The sequence below is a fragment of the Fukomys damarensis genome, unplaced genomic scaffold (assembly GCF_012274545.1).
Source record: "Fukomys damarensis isolate Sample0158 unplaced genomic scaffold, DMR_v1.0_HiC HiC_scaffold_33, whole genome shotgun sequence".
NCBI classification, from domain to species: Eukaryota; Metazoa; Chordata; class Mammalia; order Rodentia; family Bathyergidae; genus Fukomys; species Fukomys damarensis.
Genome location: NW_022900945.1, coordinates 135,082 through 156,532, shown reverse-complemented (window position 1 = coordinate 156,532; position 21,451 = coordinate 135,082). Strand labels below are relative to the sequence as shown.

The 21,451-nt window shown below is 42.6% G+C and overlaps 1 protein-coding gene across 1 annotated transcript in view; it reads left to right on the top strand.

The window, feature by feature from the left end:
* Positions 1-14,243: 14,243 nt before the first annotated feature.
* Positions 14,244-21,451, top strand: part of CUNH1orf87 (chromosome unknown C1orf87 homolog) — a 73,051-nt gene continuing 65,843 nt past the window's right edge. Inside the window, exons 1-2 of the mRNA XM_010605223.1 lie at positions 14,244-14,311; positions 15,665-15,796. Of these exons, the coding sequence (XP_010603525.1) occupies positions 15,690-15,796 (107 nt within the window). The 5' untranslated portion in view covers positions 14,244-14,311; positions 15,665-15,689. The remainder of the gene's footprint in view (positions 14,312-15,664; positions 15,797-21,451) is intronic.

The following is a 21,451-nucleotide window of genomic DNA, read 5'->3' as shown; positions in this document are numbered from 1 at the left end:
GGCTTCTAGATGAAAATAGAAGCACACTGGAAAAGTGAAGAAAATCTCTACAGTAAAGGCACACCAGACCACTGTAGTTGGTAAATGGAGGGATCAACACCTCCCATCAGAACCTGGACTATCTTCAGGGGAAGGCCAGCTGGGACCTGCAGTAGAAACTTGCAGAGTTCAGTGCAGCAGGTGGTCAGAGACCTCAACTTGGGCCTTGCAGCCAGAAATCTCAGAACCTCAGGTGACAGCTGCTAGCTTGCTGAGACTAATTGACTTAGATCTGCACACTGCTGCCCTTGCTGTCTATTGTGTCAGCAGAGGCATACCGTGAAAGAGGCCCTTTATCTTTATTTTTATTTTGTATTTTCAAAGTAATGTTTTTATCTTATTTTTAATCATTTTGAACATTTTTATCTTTTTTTTCTCTTTTCAAAATATTTTCCTTTTTTCTCCCCCCACCTTTTCTTCATTTCTCTCCCTTTTTGTTCCTGTTCCTGTCCTAATTCAAATTTATTTTTTCTTTATTTTTCTCTTCTTCTCTTTTTCCTTCTCTTGATAGTTTTAAAATAAAGCAATTACAGTGTCTAGCCTCCCTATTGCCGTTAGTTTGTTCTGTTCTTGTGTATATTTTGTTCTGTCTTTGCTTCTCTTCAACATCTTCCTAGAGTTTGTGTGATCTTCCTGTGTCCCCTGACCTCACTTCTAACCTTTCCATATCCTATCTATTTATCCCTTCCTCCCCAACTCCTTCCAAGTCCCCATTCCAAAGGGTAATGTTGCTATATTGAAGAGTTTATTCATTATAAACATATTTTGGGCTGGTCCTGGATTTTGATTTAATTCACATGGTTAAGTGTTAGATTAATAACTACCACAAGTTGTCATTTTCTAAACTGTACTTGATGATATTGTTGCTGATTGTATCACTTGGGCTAAGGTGTTGAGATTGATCTAGTCAGTTGTCCATCTTGGTATTATGAAAATGAGAGTGTCTCAGAGTAATTAGAAACCCAAAACCTAAAGACCAGCTATATCTGGATATCAAAGTATTAACCCAGGAATTAAACCAAGGACAATACCAATGATAAAAATAGAAATGAGAAGACACTTAAACAAGGCACAAACACAGACTTAAAGCTTACCAAAGGTAAATTCTGGGGGAAATGAGGTGGAAAAGTCTGACAGTCAACCATCTGGACACCCTGAACTGATAGCACAGGAAATAACAAAACAGATGAATGAGGACCTAGAAAAATTCAGAAGAGAAATAATTTCCCAAATAACCACAGAGATGGTGAGCAGAATGAAAGACATGATTAGAGACTCTAGAACAGAATCAGATTTTTTAAAAAGGAAATAGACGAGCTCAGTATCATGATAGAAACCATGAATAACCAGAATAGGAAAGAAATTGAAACCGTGAAAACACAACATAGAAAAGAAATGGAATCCATGAAATGGATTCAAACAGATATCCAGATTAAAAACTCTACTGAAAGTATTCGCAGCAGAATGAGTGAATGTGAATATAGAATATCAGACAAAGAAGATAAGATTGTTGTCAGTGACCATGAAAAGAGAGATCTCTTAAAAATAATAAGGGATCATGAGAAATCGATTCAACAGCTCCTAGATGATGCAGAGAAGAATAATATAAGACTGATGGAAATATGTGAACTAGCAGGAAAAAGTACAAGTGACATGAAAAAGCATGTGTTGAAGTTCTAAGCCCAGTACATCAAGACATGAGTCTGTTTGGGGAAAGGGTGGTGATTAAGTTAACAAGAGGCTGGAGGGTGCCCTAATGTTCTTCCAGAAGAGGACATAAAACACAAAGAGACATCAGGGATGGAGCACACAGAGGGAAGAGAGCAAGGACAGCAATAAAACAGCCACCTACCAACAGGCTGAAAGAGGCCTCAAGAGGAAACGCACTTGCCAAAACCTTATCCTAGACTTCTAGCTTCCAGAGGTTAAAGGGAACACATTCCTATTGAGGAAGTCCTGTTGTTTGGTCAGCCTTGTGAAATTAATACATGCTTGAAATAAAGACATCAAGAAATCCTTAAAATATATACTTTGATCCAAGCAACTGGTATCCTTTGAAGAGTCTGTGGCATGAAGCTTCCTGAATGCCCAATCTTTAGAGGCCTCAACCAAACATGATAAAAAACTAACAAGTCCATCTGGGTAACTATTTATATGCATATATGGGCACCCATATTTATATCTAAATATTATGTAGTGCACATATATTCATATTTATATAAGTATATAAGTAAATATGCATATGGATATGCACTATATAGACACATACACAGATTTGAAAGTGAGGCAAATTTAGGTTCAAATTCCAGGCCTATCAATTGTTAAGTAGCTGGGTGTCCTAAGCAAGGTACTTAATTTTGTAAGGCTCTACAACTTCATTTTACAAAAATAAAATGGGTAAATAATCAAATGTAATAATACATGAAGTTAATACATAAAGTATTAACAGCGGTAATTCTTTGTCTCTTTAATCTATATTGAGCCTTCAAGACATGGAAGAAAGAAACTCCAACCCCTTTCTACCCTTGGTCCCACACAAGGCTCAGTAAACCCTCATGGTGGTGGAAGAGGGGAGAAGTGGTCCAGGACACACCCTCTCCACACAATTTCAAGGGTCTGTTCCCAGGATGCCCTAGCCTAGGAGGACACATATCAGCCTCTGCTCTGCACCTAGTCATCCCTGCATGTAGAACCTATCTCAGTCTGAGGGAGGTAGGAAAGATCTCAAGTCTATTTGTGTCAGAGTCCTGATCTTTAACATCTAGTATACTGTAGCTGACAGTTTGACTACTAATTTTACTCCAGAATTCTATCGATTTCAAAGTATCTGCCAGATGGAACCTGATAGGAAAGGGCTTCTGCTTTATATAACAGATATCCAGGCATTGGTGGTGTTGAGAATCTAGGATCAGTCTCAAGAGGACACAGAGACACTAACCAAGACAGGTGCACTTTGCTGTGGAGTTAATCTCCTTTCTAGAGATTCCAAGAACACTGAGCCCAGGAGACTAGAGATGCTAAGCACATTGGAAGAGGGAGAGTCTTGTCCTAAGGATATTGGGGCAGACAAGAGTACAGGCTCTGAGACTGCATGGAAGTGCTGCGTTCCAGGGGATGGGGTTGTTGCCCAGGAGAGGTGAAGTGTGTGCGCTTCTTGCACCTAGTTCCCAGGAACAAGGACCACTGAGCATCCTGCAATGTTCTGAACAGCTAAGCACAAGGAGATGGTTCCACCAGAGCACCAGTGATGATGCTGCCTCTTCTGGAATGCCTGGCCTTCATTTGACAAGTGAGATAATTATTCTTCTTTCATTCTTTAATCAATTTTATGGGAGCCTTCATAATAGAGTCTGAGTTACAATGGATGGGTCTGATGTTAAGAAGTATTTCACATCATAAATTTCAAAGCAACCCAATGGGTTTCCCATGTATTCTCTCCGACACATGAACACTGACCTTTCATGGAGATTCTTTCTGATGAGGATATGAGAGAAGCCAGCTCTGTCTTACTGTGGCTGAGGGTGTTCTGCCAAGGATTCCATGGTCCAAAGTGCTGCAAACATGCAGCCTCTGAGGCCAGGTGGGGCTAATCCCCTACAGTCCCCACAGTGGTGACCTGAACTGGGCCTCCTGCCTCAGTGGAAGGAAGGACCCTCCCTCTCTTCCCCTTTTACATCATGTCCTGCCACCTCTCACCAAACAAGCACTGCTTGTGTCCCTGTGCTGCCAGGTTTCCTTTATCATCTCCTTCTAATTATATGTAGATAGCCATATGTGGCTGGATCCCTGCACTTCAACTAGATGCTGTAATTGTCATCCCATTTCAGGCTCAATCATAGATTGCCCACACACTTTGCTCTCCTTCATCAAGTCTTTAATCCTAGAATAAACTCATAAATCCATTCCTTGAGGCCTTACCTACCAGTTCAGTTCATCGAATATTCCTAAATTTCACTTTAGACTTACACTGGAACAGCCCTCCCACTACAAATTAATGTTGGGGACTGACGTAGATTAGATAGATGACAGATAGATAGACAGATGATAGATAGATAGGGCATAGACAGATAGGAGGGATGGAAAGGGAAGAAGACAATGAGACATAAGTAAGCTAACAGGAAATTCACATATAAAGTATGTAGCTCAAAGCAGGCTCTCCATTTATTTTAGCTATTATTATTAATACTTTTTGCAATGACTCTTGTTACCTATGTCATTTTTAAAATGGAGAAACCCAGGTTCAAAGTCACAGGGTAATCAGTCAACAGAGTAAGGATCCTAACTTGTGCTTTCCTGACTCCAGAGCTCAGTCACTCTTGATTCAACAGTACTGGCCATAAACTCCAGCCCATGGCAGGCAAGATACTTTGATCATAGAGCAACACCTCATATGTGGCGACTGCCTATGCACAGCACATGCATGAATGTGCTTCCTCTCCGAGCATGGTTCTTCTCTCATCACATTCTCACAGGAGCTGTATCCAACCCATTAGACTGCAGATTATAGCTGAAGCCAAACAAAGCTCTGTCTGCTGTGTGCAACTAATTTGTGCCACTCTGAGATAATAACAGCAGATTACAGAAATAAGTAGGTGTCTTTCCTTCATATGTGCTGTGGGCAGATAAGCCATAAACAACATTTTCTTCACTTGAAAGTGTTAAATGGAACAGATGGGAAAAACTGTTAACAACATATTAGAAATCTTATATATCTATATTTTGTTTGTAAATAAAAACTTGTTCAGAATCACGATGACTTTTCTGCAAGCGTGGGTGTGGTAGACACCTCACGGGCATCTTCGTCTACTTCTCCTCCCAGCTTCACAAGGCTGAGGCCAACGCTCCTAAGGCCCTGTTTGTCAGGCCTACCCTCTCTGCTGGCTGGCGGGCTACAAGCAGAGACCGCATCTCCTTCCTGGTGGGCGATTTATTCTCTTGAGCAGGTCACTTGGAAGTGTGTTTGAGAGATCCTGTGAGGTCCCTGTGTCTAGGGAACAATTGTCCTGGAGATTTGCCCAAACCATTGCAAAGTGCTATATGAAGAACACTAAACTTTGTATTCTTGCCCTCCCAGACTTAGGCGCTATTTGTCCACATTCCCTCAAGGCATAGCCTCTCCTGGCCAACACTGAGGTGATTTCACTCAGGCTACAAATATCTAAAACTAACACATATCTCTGTCCTAATGAAGAACAGTGCCTATATTTTCATCTGGTACTGAAGTTCTCTATGATCTAGCCCAAATTTCCTTCCAAGTTTCTGCTACTTTTCTCCAGATCAAACTAGAAAGGAATCCTCAACATGCCTTATAATGTTTTTCCTGTCCCTCCTTATGTTATTCTCCTTATGTTATGTGCTTAATGTATGGTTTCTTGCCCTTCACACCTCAACTGTTAAATTTTAAAGGTCTGACTCATATTCCAGCCTTCATAAAATCTTCTGTATCCTACTGTTTTGAAGGAACTTCTCTTACCTTCAATTTTTTGTATTCATTTATCATTACCTCTTCTCATTTTATATCCTGGATAATGTTTATTTGTGAAAACTTTTTATTTCTCCTATTGGTTATCTTGAGAGAGGAACCTCAACCCAATTCATAATCGTATCCTCAACAACTCACCATGCCTTAATGAATATGTGATACACATTAATGAAAATGAATTTCTATGCCCAAAGCTGCTACTGAGAAACACCCCTGCTCTGGGTCACTTTGTTGCTCCCATACAAGTAGGCTGTGTTTATGGGTGGATATGAATGTTAGGCACCTTCCAGCTCAGGCTGCCCTCTTCTCCCAGGAGCATGCAGGAACTGGGGAGTCGATGCCCCTCAGATTGTGGCAAGTTTGGAACAGCAAATAGGGGAGTTACCAAGGGTGCAGAGCATGACAGGACCTGGGCAAAGTGCTTTCCATGTGTTATGTCACTTGCTGATCCCATGAACAGCAGGGAGAGAGGCTTCAGAGGGTGAGGGGTTCAGAAACTCTGCAGCTGACCTGCATGTGCCTAGATTCCAGCCCCACCACCAACTAACTGCAGGCTCTAGCAAGGTGCTGGCTTTTCTGTCTCAGTGTCCTCCCCTGAAAACAATGTCTGTCTGTCTATTATGATGATAACTGTGTTGGCAAATATAGAACTCTTAGAAGAATGCCTGCACTTGTAAGTACGCAACAAGTATGACTTTAAGAAGAGGATGAGCCTCTTATTCTCTTCCTGTTACAGAGTAAGGTACCAAAGCTAAGCACTAAGCGCATTGCCCAAACACATGAAAGAAGTGGCAGAGATGAGATTGGAACCCGGTCCTCCTGGCCTCAGAACCAATGCTCTTATCCTCTTCCCACACAATTTTCTGAGACCCAAATCACTGGGCCAGAATGGTATGAAGAACACTCATATCCCACCTGGCTTGTGGTAGAATGGTCAGATTTGATCATTTGTAATGATCAGCTTATAACTTTCATCCTTAACATTGTGTATGTCTTAGTCTACTGAGGCTGCAGTTGCAAAAATATCACAGAGGAGCTCGTTCATAAGTTGTGGAGATTTTTTCTCAAGTCCAAGATCTAGCTGGTGCCTGGTCAGTGTCCAACCTTTTCCTGGTGCACAGATATGTCTTCCTCTTGGGATTCCATGGGTAGGAGGGGTACGCAAGTGCTCTGAAAACTACTGTGTATAGGCACTAATCCACCTCATGAGCACAGTGTCCTCTTGAGCTAATCTTCTTCCTAAGGTTCCAGCCCCAAGAGCCATCATCTTGGGGGTCAGGATGAACTGGGACAGGGGAGTGGGCACTTTCAGTGTACATCACTTTGACTCTAGTGATGGTTGCTAAAATTTAAAAGCAAGTGATATTCCTCCTGGACTGGGATAGAGTAAGCTAATGGCAAAGGTGGTGAGGTGGTCTTTTTGTGATTTGCAACTTCTACTCTGAAGTCACTGTGTAAGATTTTTAATTATATTTGAGGCTTTTTAAAATCTTGCTTCAGAGTTTAACAACATAATATTTGAAGGAGGAATTACAATGCTTTAAGTCCAGCAGATGTGAATCTGAATTGTTGCTGTACCACTTATTTTCTATACGATCTTGGGCAAGGTATGAAACATCCTGGAAGGTTAATTTCTATCAGATTTCTGTACCTTACAACTTCTGACTGAAGACTCTGACCAACAATCTTGTACATGATTCTGACACTGTCTCCCTTGCCCCAGTGCACCTGCTGATGCCTGCAGCCATCCCCTGGCCCAAACCAGGGCATCATACCTTCTTCCCTAGCACACAAGACTGAGAAAGCCTGAGTTTTCCTGGACCCTTGAATGGAAAGGATACCATCTTGTCAGCTGGGATTGGCGACTTTCTTTCCCATAGTCTGGGGGATCCAAAAACATCCATGCATACCAGAGGGAAGAATAAATGAGCCTGACATGCAGACAGGCCCAGAGACAGGGTCAGAAAAAAATTCTCCTCCATGATCCCTGACTTTTTGAGAAGGCTGAGATTATTTCTGCCCTTGCATCCCATGAGAAAGCCATTTTTGCTGTCTGGCTGTAGAGGAGGTTTTGCTATTGCAATAAGCAAAATCCAGCACCTTGATAACAGGTTTCTCATCAGCAGAACAGTGAAAACAATATATCCCTGTAGGGTCATTACTAAAATAAGTGAGGTACCACATATAAAGTGCCTAACCCAGTGGCTATTGCAAAGAAAACCTTAAATTAATAGTAGCTGCTGTCCTTTGTTATGTTGTGCTTACTTGTCAACATCATTACATACTATTACAAACCACCCATCATGTTTATTTTCTTTTATGTACCTAATCTGCATTTGCAATCACTTACTATGAACCAGCACTGCACTTAGAGCTGGCTCTGTGGTGAATATGACATAATATTTATCATCAGCAGGAGCAAGTGGGCTGGGAGAAAGGTACTGAACAAATGATTACTATTGAGATAGTGGGTTCATTAATCTGCTGGTTTAGTGAGAGACAGACATTGGACTGGCAACATTATGTGAAAGATAGCTTCACAGATTGTACAACACTTGAGCTCATGGCACAGGTCAGAAGTAGGGACATGAGGGAGCTTTGCTGTTTTCAAGCAAAATGACAAAGAGTATCTACAAAAGCACCAAGGGCTCAACTTCAATGGACAGTTTAAGGAACCCTGCAGGTGACTGCAGGTCCAGTTAACTAGAAAGGGAGAGGAAAAGTGGCAGGGGAAGTTGGAGAAATGATCACGGCCAAACTGAAGAGCCCATGACAAAGGATGCTAAAGAGATAATGCTGAGAGCAGCAAATTCTTGCATGTGCCAAACACTCTTCTAAATACCTCTTAACTCATTTTACCCTCATGGTATGTACACGCTGGTGTTATCTATGATGAATAAAGTCACAGAGAGACAAGGTAGCTTACTGGAAGTAACACCATACTCAGAGTAAGCCAGGCTTTGGATCCTGCTAAGGGTTGAATTTTGTGCTACCAGTGTTCATATGTTATAGTCGTAACCCTAACACTCAGCATCTCACAATGTGACTTTATATAAAAATAGGATGGCAACAGCATTCAGAGGAAGTCCTACTGGAGTGTCACTTATAAAAACAGAAATTTTAGTTATACTAGTTTACATTCCCACCAACAACATAAAGGAATTCCTTTTTCCAATATTTATTATTGTTTGATTTGTTGATGATAAACATGCTGTCTAGAGTAAGCTCGAATCTTGGTGTTATTTTAATTTGTATTTCTTCAACAGTCAGAGATGTTGAACATTTTTATGTGAACTGATACAGCCATTATGGAAATCACTGTGGAGATTTCTCAAAAGACTAAAACTAGAAGTTCCGTTTGATTCATCTATTCCCTTTCTAATTATCTTCCTGAAAGAGTTAAAGGCTTTGAATTACAATAATACATGCACACCCGTGTTTATAGAAGCTCAAGTCACAATAGCTAAATTTTGGAAGCAGCCTAATGCCCTTCAAGAGATGAATGGGTACAGAAGATGTGGATTGATATTCAAAGGAGTACTATACTGTCATAAAGAAGGATGAATTTAGGGCCAGGGATGTAGCTCAGTGGAGTCACACCTTGCAAGAGCAAGGTCCTGAGTTTGAGCCTCAGCACTGGAAAAATAAAGAAGGATAAATTTGATTTATTTACAGAAAAATGGATGCCTTGAGACTATAATGTTAAGTAAAATAAATCAGAAGTGCAAGCTTAGGCATCACATGATCTCTCTTATATGAGAAACCTAAATTATAAATAAAGAGCAAAATAAAAGATAGGAAATAAGGAGGTAGATCTTTTGCCAAAGGGAGGAAGACCAAGAGAGGAAGAGACTAGAGAGCAAGGGGAAGGGAAGGGGAGAGAAAAAGAATTAAGGTGTGTTAGGTACTAGTACCAACTCCCGTGATGAGCATGATCATTATGTACTGCAAATATATACCAATAAAATAAAACTTGAAGAAAATCGAGGACATGTGGTCACAACACGCACAGGAGAGCATCGTATGAACATGAAGTTAAAGATCCGCAGCTCAGTATTTCAGTCAGCTTTCCCATTGCTGGACACAATCCCTGACACTCAACTTATAGGAGAAATGGTTTCCCCTGGCTCACAGCTGGGGCAATTCAGCCCACAGTTGGCTGGCCCCAAGGCAGGACCATCACTGCAGAAGAGTGCAGTGGAACCATGCTGCTTAGTTTATGGCAGCTGTGGACAGAGCAGGGGAACAGCCCAGACAGGAAGGGCAGAGGAACCAGACATGGTACCCAAGGCCACATCTCCATCACCTACCCAGATGCACCCAGTAGTGTGCTCTACTAGCCTTCCAGGTGAGTTTTAGTCCAATGAAGTTGGTGCACCTGCATTAACCATCACACTGAGTAACAGTAAGATTTGCAGCAAGCCACCAATAGCATGGTGCAAATTCACCCTCACCATCCTCTGAAGAAACCCACTCTCCCAACACCTGATTTCAGACTTGTAGCACCCAGAACTGTGAGACAACCATTTCTGTTGCTTAATCTACCTGTTTGTGGCACTCTGCTATGGCAGCCCTAGACAAAAGTACTGCAGAATACTGAGTTGGTCCATTTGAGAAATATGCATGGCCTTGCACAATACCCACAGTCTTGTTTTCCCAGAGCCATGAGGGTATTTTAAGTTGGAGAGGAACTTCGACATGTTTGCATTCTAGCCTCAAACCAGCCTGCCCTCCTCTATCTGCTCAACTGAGTCCCCCATTATTCATAAAGGTCAGCTTGGGCCTTGCCTATCTCTTGGAGGAGAAACCCAGTGCATACCCTAATATATTAATATTCTTCACAGTGCAGCTCAACTTAACATCAGTATTGGTCTCCTCTCTGTTTGGACAGGGACTTCACTACAAAATGCCTCATTTTTATAGATCTGTTATTAAACTGTTCAAAGGAATAATTCTTTATGGCTCTCTGTTTATAAACTTATTCTACTTTGACATATGGACAAAAACAAAACATTGGAGACCATTCTTTGCTCTCTTTCTTTCACCGATGGTGAATGTAAAACCATGCAGTTTTAGGAATGGGTGTCTTTGGTTCCCTTATTACTACTATTCATCTTTCTTTGGGAGGAAAGGGAGAGCACTGATGGTATGGGATGGAGATGTTTCTATGGAATCTTTCTCTGGTGACTGCTGAACTAAAGCCATCAAGCCCAAGGAAGGCTATTTAATTTGATGGCTACATTCATTGCATAGCTTTTATTTTACCTTATTTAATATGAACCACTAGAGAGATGTTTCTTGGATATGTAATTTCATAAAGCAGGGTGTGAAATAAAAATCCCAGGGAGGCCACTCCTCCTTAAGACTTCTGTCATAGCCTGCATTCTGGAAGGGACCTTTGGCGCCTTAAAACAGCATCAATAAAAAATAGGAATATTCATAATTACAGTGACATTGGCTAACCAGCGTCCACAGAGGAACTTGTAGCCAGGGCTAAAAAGGCCACACACAGCTGGATTTCCATTATAGTTCTGGCTCTTCCTAGCTACTTTCCCCAGAGCAAGCTATCTTCCCTAAGCCTCAAGTTCCTCACCTGTAAAGTGGGGACATTAACACTCTTTACTACTTGAAGCTATAGGGAGGATTAAGTGAGATGTTGAAAAGAAGCTCTTAGAAATGTCTGACATACAATAAATGTCCATTAGATGCTAGCTGCTCTTGTTATAAATAAGAATACATTGTAAGACTGTTATCTGTCAGAGCCTCTGAGTACATGATCTCCAACCTTGATTAAAATATTACAGGGAAATAACCGTTGATCTCCACCTTACAGATAGAAGAATTAAATTATATTTTCAAGGTAATTTGGTTGGAAATGGCAGAACACAGATTCCTTGGGTCTAAAAATATACTGAATGTCTTCTAACTACCATCAAACTGCCCAGTTCACCTCTCCAATGTCATTGCTTCAAGTTAGCATGTGTAAGAGCTAGAAATCCAAGATAAAGTCAAAGGTAGTCTTTATTAAAATATTAATGAAAATCAATTTACTATACTTTTAAGCTTCACAAAGTTTACAGTGAAACTCAAAATGTCAGTCAATTAACTGTGCTTAATTTAAATTTGAAGAAGTTTAAGTCTCTGCATGATTCAGACTCTCCTCTCAGTAAAGATCAATCAGGTACATCTCAAATGTTTTCAGAGATAGGGAAATTAACTGCTCCTGTGCCTGAGAGTTCTAGGGTCAAATTCCAGGCATAGGGGACCAGGCTCCTTGTTTTCCTCTCTTTCCAACACTGGCTCTTTCCTCTCTGCTCCGCTTGGTTGGTTGGTTGGTTGGCCTCTATCTCTTCCTCCAAAACAGAATGTTTTGCCAAAACCTCAGCACCTGTCCTCACAGCCTTCTCCAGCAGAGAGTGGGCCTTCCTTCCTCCAGCATTTGCATATGGCTCCCTGATAAGACCAAGCCTTCATAAGCCATGTGTGACTGCAGTGAGAACTGGCAGCCCTCACAGAGGCTCCTTGGAACACGCACAGAGAGCTCTGCTCACAGAAACGCAGGAAGGAAAGCACTACATTGACCAAGCACCACTGTCCAGAAAGAAACTGAAGTTTGGTTTTTGTTCTATTTTCTTTCATTTATTTAGTTAAAGGAAACAGAGTCCTTACTTTGCTTTAGCTATGGTTTAGTTAACAAAAACAGAAGAAATAAAGTCCCAGAATAGCACAAACTTTCTCCCCCAAGGGTTGCTGTAATGAATTGCACACATTTGGTGACTGTAACTGTTTTGAGGGTCATATGTATAAAACCGGTCTTCCTGGGCATCAGTCAAAGAGTCAGTGAGGCGTTTCTTCCTGGAGACTCCAGAAGAGAATCAGTTTCTTTGCCTTTCATAGCATTGGAGACCTGTGAATTCCTTGGTTCCTGATTCTTTCATCAAAGCACTGTGTGCTCTTGCTTTCACTGTCTCTACTACAAGGATATCTCTGGTGATCCAACTTAATCTCCCATCTCACGATGCTCATCTTAATCTCATCAGCAAAGTTAGTCTTCCCTTGGAAGGTGGCGTTCCCAGTCCCAGATGGCAGGAAGAAGCATCTGGAGGACCCTTATTCAGCCTTGTACAAGCTTGACCCAGGGAAGCATAACAACCAATGAAAGATTCTTTGCTTGCTGAAGGTAGCTTCTCAACAGCCTACCCTCTTAGCAAAGAAAGGCAGTTTCATTAAGAAAATACACAAATTATACAGCGGACAAAAGAAACCACTTTCAGTGTCTGAGATTCATTTTGCTTCTTGATAGATAATGATAATAGCAAACATTTATTTTTCTTCTTATATGTCATGCATTGTCATACATGCTTGACTTCTATATCTCAATCTTACTAACGTCGCCCTCACTGTGTAGAAGAGGAGACTAAAGCACAAAGATGCAAAGCAACTTGCCCAGGATCACCTTAACAGCCAGAGCAGGACTTGAGCTAAAGGCATCTGATGTCCAGTGTACCGTTTCCATCATTTGAGACAGAACTGAGAGCACAGATGAGCAGGACATCGCAGAGTAGAGGCACAAGGGCACTGCAGACACAGGAAACAGAGTGAACCCAGCTGAGGCAGGGAAATGAAGGCAGTCAGGTCAGTGAGTAGACAGGTCGAGTGGCGAAGTCTTGAGAGTTCAGGGCAGATATAGAGCTCCACTCCTTGACACCAGGAACCTTCTCCACTGTGGTTGAGCCTTTTGACACATGGTGGAGGGGCTGGAGCAGGGCTGGGCCCTAGGTAGATTGGTCTCACAGCCCAGAAGAAACTGCAGGAATGGCGTGGCTGCCTCTCTTCTCTGCATCCCAGAGCTCTGTGAATAGCAGAAGGAGGTTGTGCCCACTCTCTGTGTCTCTGGCTGTGAGTGCTTGTAGGGAGTGCAGGAAACTACAAAATCGCGCTCCATTAGAGGACAGGGGCAAGGATGATGCTGGGCTCATGCACATGGAAACAGATCTCCTGAGTCAGTTGACAGGCTTTGCCCGCAGAGCTCCACATTTGTAATTTCATAGAAAGTCCCAGGCACTTGGGACACACAGGTCCACCCTGGGATCTTGGCTCTGCTGCTTGCTGCTGTGGGGCTTCTGGTAGCTTCTCAACAGCCCAGCCTCAATTCCCTGTTCTTTAAAACAAATCAAATTATTTTATTGGTAAATGTTAACTTATAAGGGAGCTCAGATGAGGCATCTGGCACCAAGCTGGTACTCAACGTTGCTATTATCTTTAGATTTTTGCTTAATTTTATTACCAATTCACCTTTAGGTCCATGTGATATTCTGCCTCCCTTTACAGTTGAGGAAATTGAATCTCAGGGAAAAGAAGGGATTTACCAGCAGCTAGCCAGTGAAGAAGCAGGGATTAGACCTGAAATCTAAGATACCTGGCTGTGTACAGATTTCACAGAGAGTGAAGCCCACAAGGCAGGTAAGCCTGACTCCCAGGAACAACTCCAGTCCTCCAGGAAGCCAGGGCTCAGTCTGAAAGCTGGCTCTGCAACTCCCCTCACCTCTGCCCCTCTGCATCCCCCAAACACCCTGAGTATCCCCACACCCCTGCACCACCTTCCCCAGCCTGCACTGCCAACTCAGCTCAGAAGACGCTGGCCCCGCCTAGCAACCTGCTTTGGCGTCCTTAGAGACACAAAGCTGTGATTCCTGGCCGTCCCTCCTGTTCTGTGACCCTGCACAGCTCCTCTGCTGAAGGAGGATTCTGGTCTCACCTGAGCTGCCTGGTGGGGAAGTCACTTAAGTGGTAAGGCTGCCCTCACTCTGTTCTGGGAAGGCCCTCAACTGGGAGACCTTGCTGGGAGAGAAGGGTCTTGACACCACTGATTCTGGGTCTGAAGTCTCTATGCAGCACCCAAGATACTGCAGACTGGGTGAAGGCTGTCCTCCCACCAAGGGAAGCAGATCTTGCAGAGAGAGCCCTGGTCTAGCCCTCAACCCTGGGCCCTTCTCCTGGTGTGACCCTGGAGGCTTTGGTTTCCCAATCTGTAACACCTGTGTGTGGGTTAAAGACTAAGAAGCTCTAACAGGAGTGGTCATCTGGGGCCAGGCTTGTAGCACTCCCTAGACAACACACCTCTACACACCCTGCACTCACCTGACTAGGATCTTTGCTTGAGACCTGATCGCTGCCAAAGCAAATGGGGGACGTACGCCTAGTTCCCTCTGTACAGCACTCCTTTGTGCACCATGCGTCCTTGCATTCACCTTCCTTCCGCAGAGCAGAACCGGATTCTGGGCTCCAGGACAGAAGGGAGCCTCAGAGTTGAGCATTGACTCTCCTGTTTGACGATGGCCCGCTTTCCTCTCTGACCTCACTGGAAGCCCACCTGATATCTTCCAGTGCAGGAAGGTAGAGTCACCTAAAGACTCAGTCAGCTGCTTGGTGTGATTCCCAGCTCTCCTAATTAATGCACAATTGAGGATAAGTTGAATGAGTCACATAGTGACAGATCCTGTTATCTTGACCATAAGGCAAAAGTGATAGCAGCAACTGAAAGCCTCTGATGCTTTTCTGGGGATGTAAAGTGGGATAATATGAGTATGAGTTGGCATGATTGGATCCCTACTTATTGGGATCTTGGCTGTCCTGAAGTTAAATGGGTTAGCAGGAGAAAATAATGCAATTTTATTTAATATAAGTTTTGTGTGGTACTGGAGCTCCTTTAAGGAAACGAAGACCAGAAATGCAGTTAGAATCAGTTACTTAGCTTCTGAATGGTACAAAGACTAGTGAATTGTGATGAAGCAAGTAAATTAAAGCTCAAACCGTGAATGTATAACCAGGTATGTGCAGAACTGTTTCAGTCTCAGCTCCCCTCTTTGAGGATGAGGCTGCCACAGTTTTCACGTGGGAATTTTAATATTCTGCTTTTAACAAACAGCACGAAGGTCAGAGTGACATTCAATCAATGCCTAGTTCCAGGTCCCTTTAACCTGGTTGTCACCAGTCCAGAGGATTTGCTTTGGCTCCTTTCTAGGGAAGGCAGTGGGTCCTAGCATTGCTGTTTTTTTTGTTGTTGCTGTTGTTGTTGACAAGGAGGTTACAGTAGATAAGTGGAAAAACAAAAGGAGCTATTTATTTATTCCACCTGTACAGATCTGGAGGAACTTTGAGAAGAATCATGTCTTCAGTTCAGAAGACGCCTGATGGATCAGACACAATGCCTGAGATCACAGTGAAGATCATTGGAAGTAAATACTTTCGATGTCTTGTAGAGAAGCCAAAGAAGTGAGTTTTCCATTTGAAAAATACAGCATCTGTCTTTCTTAGATGGTCATGAATTTGCTTGTTTTAACCCAGAAATTGACATTTTAAAAATACTACCCATGGAAAATGAAGCATTAAGATGTAATAGTAGAAGCAAAACAGCATTGAAACTTCCATCTGTACTGTTTTCCTGGTATTTTCCATCTTCATAATTCTCCATACTCCTTAATTACTTGGGCCAATTCTCCCTATAAGTGGGAAACACTAGCATTACGTGTGACATTTACAAATGTAAAAGTCATCCTGCTCTTTCTCTTCTCTGGTTTTGTGCTGTACCACATGTAGTGATTTGGGGAGAACTGGGGGAATTGTTCATCAGTTTAGGTGAATGAAGGGGTAGAATTATTAGTGAATCACAAGTTGTGAAATTCTTCCTTCCTCTTAATCCCACTTGATATTCCTCTAAGCAATGGCTTCACCCAGAGTAGCTAACATGTCCCTCTTCCCTTCCAACCTCATCACAGCCACATTTGAGGAAGAACACTCGCGTATTCCTAAAATTCACCAGATGCTGAGCAAAAAAGGGAATGACAAGCTCTTCCTTACACAATGCTGATAGCTCACAGCAGGAAGCACCAGACCTATGTTTCTCACAGAAGGCATTCCTTGAGTAGTACCTAGTCACCTGCGGCATTTCCCTCCTAAGACTATCTTTCAGCTCTTTTCTCCATGTCAGAAACATAGAGATTAAATAAATTGAAAAACAGAAATATATGGCATCTTAAACAGTGAAGAAAGCAGTAGTTACAAAATCCAGCTATCCTCAAAATCACAAAGAATTCTTGAATATTTATGACAAGGGTATAACTCCAGACCACTTGAGTCCCTGCCACTGAACACAGTCACTACAGCTTCATGGAGGCCCTAGGAGCACCAACTGCTGCATTCTCTTCAGTCGCAATGGTTGGCACAGAGACATACCAGTGTCAGCAGTGTTGTTGGGAAAGGAGCTGACTCTAAGCTCTTGTGCTCTTTCTTCCTGACTCCTTGGCATTGGGAAAGTGGGTTAGCATCTCTGGTCTCTGGTTCTACATCTATAAAGTAGAATTGAACAGCACCTAACTCATAGGATTGCTGTGAAGGTTAAATGAGAAAAAGTATGCAACTCACCTTTCCAGTGCCTGTGATGTACAGTGTGCTCAGGAGCTGTGGCAGCCTATCCTTTTATGACTGTGAAAGTTTACTAAAAGCCAGGCCTCCTCCTATGAAATGCTTTCCATTGCTTGTGCGTTCTGTGCCTAGGAGACAAATGATCTGATTTGCAGATGAAGAAACTGAGACACTAGGACATGAGTGACTGGCAAGGAAAGTGAATAGGCTTTGGTTAGAATTTGGGCTCCAGTTTCCCTCTACCTGGAAAACCACATTACAGTTCTCCTGCTGGCCTTTCTTCCTAAAGTTGTCTGCTTGGTCTTGTTCTGTTAAAATCCACTTGGTTTTTTCTAGTTCAATACATTTCTAAAAGGGAAGGGAAGAGAGGAAATTGCCTTCATCTTTCTGGAAGGTGTTTTTCCTGCCTTTCCGCCATCTATATTTTAAACTTCAGGAAGTGGGAAATAAAAGTATACTTAAATCAGCTAAATAAGTTGTCAAATGAAAGGCACATTCCATCTCTCATGGGACACTGTAAAAAAATGCTAGTTTTTGCAAGACAGGAATTTTTGTTTTCTATGACCTAGATGCTACTGTTACTGAGATGATGGAGGACAATTAACAGGCTTTGCCAAAGTAATCTTACATGGTTCAAAAATAAATGTCAGGTTTTTGTTGCTGAGGTAAGGAGGGAGCCACTCCTATTACGTTTCAGAAAGTCTCCCCACAAATCCTTACACCCTGAGCCTCAGCTTGAAAGGGTGTTGTGCTTGGGTTGAATTAGCAGAAACCATCACTAAAAAGTGACAAAAGAAACATAAGTAAACGCCAAAGGTGAGGATTGGGAAAAAAAGTTTTTTTAAGGAAAATATGAATTAAAAGAAAATCACAGATCAGTAACAGCTAGAAAAGCAGAAATTTTCTGGTATAATCACATTTGGCTCCAATTTCCTAATAAGTAATCTGTGCACTTGCTAGGGCTGTATAACAAGGTTCCATACTAGGTGGCCTTGAACAGCAGCTATTGCCTCGCATGAAGCCTGGCAGCACAAGCTCCAGAATACACGGATGTGCCCGCCCTCTACCATCCAGGGTCAGCTGTCCATCTCATTCTCTTCTCATTCATCCTGTGCTTAGGTGTGTGACATCACAACACTGAGCCTCACGTGGCTTCTGTTCTGTATCTGCACCTATGTCTGACTTTCACCCTTTTATAAGGACATCAATCCATTAGCTCTCCCACACACATACTCCTGTAGGACCTATTTTCAACTTACCATTTCTGCAACACCTCATCTTCTGAGGTACAGAGTTCAGGGCTCCAACAAAGTGTTTCTGGTGCAGACACAATTCACCCTTTAATATCCAGTCTTCCATCTTGCAGAGGAAATGAGAAAATGCAGCTTCACGGGCTTACAGCTCGCTGCTGAAGTCCCAGGCCAGCACAGGGCTCCTCCTCCCCAACATCTTAACCTGTGCAGCTGCCAACAAATGGGAGAAAAATACTCAAAACCTACTTTCATGAGGGAAATCAGCCTGTGGGCTCCAAAGCACACACAGATGTCCTGTGGCTTGTGCCCTTTCTCATTGCAGATCACTGCCTACCACAGTCTTCCAAGCTACCTCTTTGCCCCCAGAGTCCTTGTTCTCTCATTTGTCCAAGCCTGTTCCTCAATGTGTTCTTTGCACCTAGCTTGTGGTAGACAGAACCTTAGTCCTTCTCCTGATATCTTGGGTCAGAATTTGCCTTTGACCAGTTTCAGGTGACTCTTGGGCACATTCCCCCCAGAGAAGCCCCATTTTCAAGTATTGACAGAGTTTCCCTAAACACAAATGTGGCTCCTGCTTAACCTGTTGCCCTGGGAGCCCCACTATCCCCCTGGGCCTTAACCCTTGTGTTTCTGTCCCCATTTGGCTGTAATGCCTATGTGTACAGCCACATCCTCAGCACAAAGGATGTTTCTCACACATGTGGAAAGTCTATTAATTAATCAGAGCAGTACGGTTGCCAAGAAAAGTAATGATTTAGATACTCAAAAACAGCACTTAGTTGCTTTAAATAGAGCCAAGTCTGAAGTCCCATGCTGTCAGAGTAGCAGCAGACATTGCTCTGTAACAGTGACAAGGGAATGACCTCGGCAGCTCACTGAAGAAGGATAGGCCATGTGCCTAGAGACACATTTTCTCATTTCCACAAAGGAGGTAAAGGTGAAGAATAAAACTACAGAACCAGAGCCTTGTGGACAATGCTGGCAAAATTGTAGACCAAAGAATTAAGTGTGTTAGCTGTGAAAACAAAACACCTAAGTGATGACCGCCAAGGATTGGTGCATGTTAACCAAACATGGTGGCAGACTGTCCCCATTCTCTTAACCGATGAAATGATAAACAAAAGGAGTAATAAAGGCATAGCATTTGTGGACTTCAAAGTGTCATTAAGCACATCTCTTTCACAAAGTCCAGAAACAAGGTAGAGAACTGGAGACTGGACACTATTAAGGTAAATGACGTCCTACAGCTGGCAATTTTCTGTTGCTATTAATACTATCCCACAGGCTAGAAAAGTTCTGAAAAGTTTCATTCTGGATTGCTGTTCTGGAGGCTGAAAGTTAAGGGGTAAAATTTGGTGATGATCTACTTGCTGAAGAGTCCTGAGGGTGAAGGGTGTGTGTGTGTGTGTGTGTGTGTGTGTGTGTGTGTGTGTGTGTGTGTGTGTGTGTGTGTGTTCAGGCTATCTTCCTTCAAATAAAGCCACCAGGATTCATTTATGGAACTCTAAGATGACCTTGTGTGTTCTGACTATCTCCCAAAGGGAGACCTCTGAATACTACCCTCAGATTAAGTTTCTCTGATGCCTCACACTGAGATTAGACTCCAACATGAATTTAGAAGGGGATACAAATGTTAAAGCTGTAGCACTTGCCAACTGGTAGTGACTGAACAACTGCTGTAAATACAACCTGCTGGAGATTGGGAGGGGTTTTTTATGATGCTGCTCTTATTCAACATTTTAAAATCTACAATTGAAGACAAATTCATACAGGTAGCAGGATGCTGGGAAGGCTTGTCTAAAACCAATGGAGATGCATGCCAAGTCTTTCTTGAGATCAGTGCACACACTCATGGTTTCATGGGATTGGTGTGAGGATTCTGTCTGTATTTGAGCTTAGAGTGCATCAAGGGTACTTAGTGCTCACAATCATCAGGCACCCATCAGAGTAGATGTGGGCAGCAAGGACATGTGGAAGACCCATTAGACCAGATCTGCAGTCTGAACTGTGTCCCAGGAAGACATTTAGAGAAACTGAGCATTGATTGAAAGAGAAAAGAAGTGAGTTCATTTCCAGGAACTGCTTTGAGAGGCTTACAGTTAGTGAAGCTGGCTCTGTCATTCCTGGACCCAGTGGCCCAGACCCTTCCTGCATTCCACAGATGCAATACCATGGGTATAGTATTGTTAATGCAGTGGGAGCAGACTGCATGTTTTCATGGGGAGGGATAGTAAATACTTGTAGTATTTATAACTAAGAAACCCAAAGTTCTGGTGTTTTCCCACAGGACTCTCCTGGAACCCATAGTCTGGTATTATTTTAATCCTCCAAAGTCATTCATAATAATAAATTCTCTGTGATTTGTCCTACATGTTTTAATGTATCAATGTTAATAGTTTTAGAAATTCATGCATACATGTATTTCTGTCAGCTTCCTTTCCATAAACATTAATTAGCCTCTAGTGAGATCCAAGTCATTAGGTATATGATAATGTCCCTAAAGTTCTAGGGACAGGAGCCACATAACAACCAGATAATCAAATATCATTTGAATGAGAACTGTGCAATAGAGAAAAGGGTTGTATGGGATCACAAAGGGAATTCCCAGGGACCTGTGTGAGCAGGCAATGTTTGAACTGAGCCATGGGGCAGCCACAGAGCCAATGTTACCCATAAGAATGATCCCAGTTCGGCTAGCAGTGAGCTGGCAATGCCTGGCCCTGCCTGCACCCCAGCAAGCATGACTCCACTCGGTTCCAACTTTCACAGAAATGGTCACTTCTTCTCCCCTCCTCTGTTTCAGATCAAAAGGCTGCACATTGCTGCAGTCATAAGTGCTCCAGATCTTGGCATCTGGCTTACCCAGCAACTACTTCAAACAGATGGAACTTAGGTTGACTGCATGGAATGCAAGCAACTTTTTAAAATACAGGATTTCCTTATGTTTGCCTCATGAAAAGTGTAGAGCCAAAGAGGCCCTCAGGATGTAGAAAGCAGCCATGTGTGTCATGGTAGGAACTTTGAATTGTGCTCTATGTAGGATGGAAAAGAGAGCGCAGAGAAAGAAACAGTGATTGCTGATCCTGAGTGACAGATAAACTGGGAGCAACAGGAGAGAGAGAGAGAGAGAGAGAGAGAGAGAGAGAGAGAGAGAGAGAGAGAGAGAGAGACCATTTAGGGTGCTAGTATGGTAGCCCAGGCAAAACATTGCAGTAATAACCAATTGTAGCTCCTGAATAAACTCTGGATAATG